The 1,466-nt window shown below is 38.1% G+C and overlaps 1 protein-coding gene across 1 annotated transcript in view; it reads right to left on the reverse strand.

Annotated features, from left to right (window-relative positions):
* Nucleotides 1-374: 374 nt before the first annotated feature.
* The window catches only part of mansc4 (MANSC domain containing 4), a 7,673-nt gene continuing 6,581 nt past the window's right edge, over nt 375-1,466 (reverse strand). The window contains exon 4 of the mRNA XM_014032587.1: nt 375-669. Within this exon, the coding sequence (XP_013888041.1) occupies nt 597-669 (73 nt within the window). The 3' untranslated portion in view covers nt 375-596. The remainder of the gene's footprint in view (nt 670-1,466) is intronic.

A 1,466-nucleotide genomic window follows, 5' to 3' on the forward strand; every position in this document is an offset into this window, starting at 1 on the left:
AACTCAGGAGTTCAGTGTTTACAATACTAATATGATTGTATTTTCATGTTTTACTATAATATTGTCCTMATATTGCTTTATTTTTGTAATATTTTTCAAATTGGTGACAACCATTACATTGGCAATGTGGCCACTTTCTGCACACATACAAGCCAAACCCTGGCCTTGTTCTCTGTCACAGCTCTATTGGTCTCATGGTTAATGCCATGGGCTTTCATGTGGGAGATCAGGGTTCGAAACCCAGCTACAGCAACTTTAACAGAAAATCTCTACAAACTTCATATTGTTACACAATTACTCTTATTACAAACACCTGCTGATTTGACAGGCACAAGCTGGTATAGAAAACACATTTGAACTTGGTCACAGTTCATTCTGCAAGTCCACTGCTGCAGGTAAAGCCATGCTACATGGCAATGCACACTTGTTTTTACATCGTAAAAACCCATGTGTAGTTCTCATTAATTTCCTTCCAGCTGTGCACCACACTGTCCAGTGCATTTCCACACCTCTGAGCTCTACATTTCGTGTTTGTCAACTCTATTTACAAATCCCTACAGACTCTTCTAATGTCTGCGACACATCTAAAATTAGATTTAATTTTCCAACCTGGTGGAGCATCTTTTAACCAGGAAACTCCAGGGATCGTTAACCAACACGTGGTCAGTTCTGAAAAAGCAACAATCACAAGAATGAATCACAACCAGTTAGAGTTTGGTCATTGATGTCCAGAGTGTGAAGAACAGACATAATGAAGGTACAACACTGAATATACTGATGACTCTTTTACATCTAATGTATTTGCTAATGAAGCCAAATGTATGACATCATTTTTTATCAGTAATCAGTAAACCATAGGAACATGTGAAAACAAATCTAAACATGCTGAAGCCACAAACACAAGATTCATGTGCTGCTGTCAAAACCTGGGACCACGACAGCTCCTCTTTGGGATTATCGTCTAAAACATCGGCAACCTTACTGTAAAGTCTTCGTGGCATTAAAGCTCCAATCAGACAGTTTTATATCAACTTCTGCTCCATCCTGCTCGTTATCAAACGGAGGAGCAGCTGCAGGAGAAAGGATGTCTTCATCAGCTCTTCTGATCACGTTCAGCCTGATGATCAGAGGTGATGAGCCCAACAGAAACCACAGAACAAGAACTGTCTTTCAACATTCAAACTACCCTTGAATTGTTGCTGTTTATCAGTCCTTACAGTCCTGTTCACAGCTGATCGATGTCTTAGATTTATAATAAATAAATGTAAAGTTCAGCATTAAAAGACAGCTCCGAATCCTGCAGCCCGCCCTTCATGGGCTGCTGTTTGTAAAGTTACACAGTCAAAAATTACCACCAATATTTTTGTTTTATTTAGTCTTTTATAAGAAAAAAGAACAGATTTATTTTTCAAAGTCAGTTTTTCACCATATGATTCATACATTTATAAATGTCATAGTTTATAAAC

The sequence above is a fragment of the Austrofundulus limnaeus genome, unplaced genomic scaffold (assembly GCF_001266775.1).
Source record: "Austrofundulus limnaeus strain Quisiro unplaced genomic scaffold, Austrofundulus_limnaeus-1.0 Scaffold1488, whole genome shotgun sequence".
NCBI classification, from domain to species: Eukaryota; Metazoa; Chordata; class Actinopteri; order Cyprinodontiformes; family Rivulidae; genus Austrofundulus; species Austrofundulus limnaeus.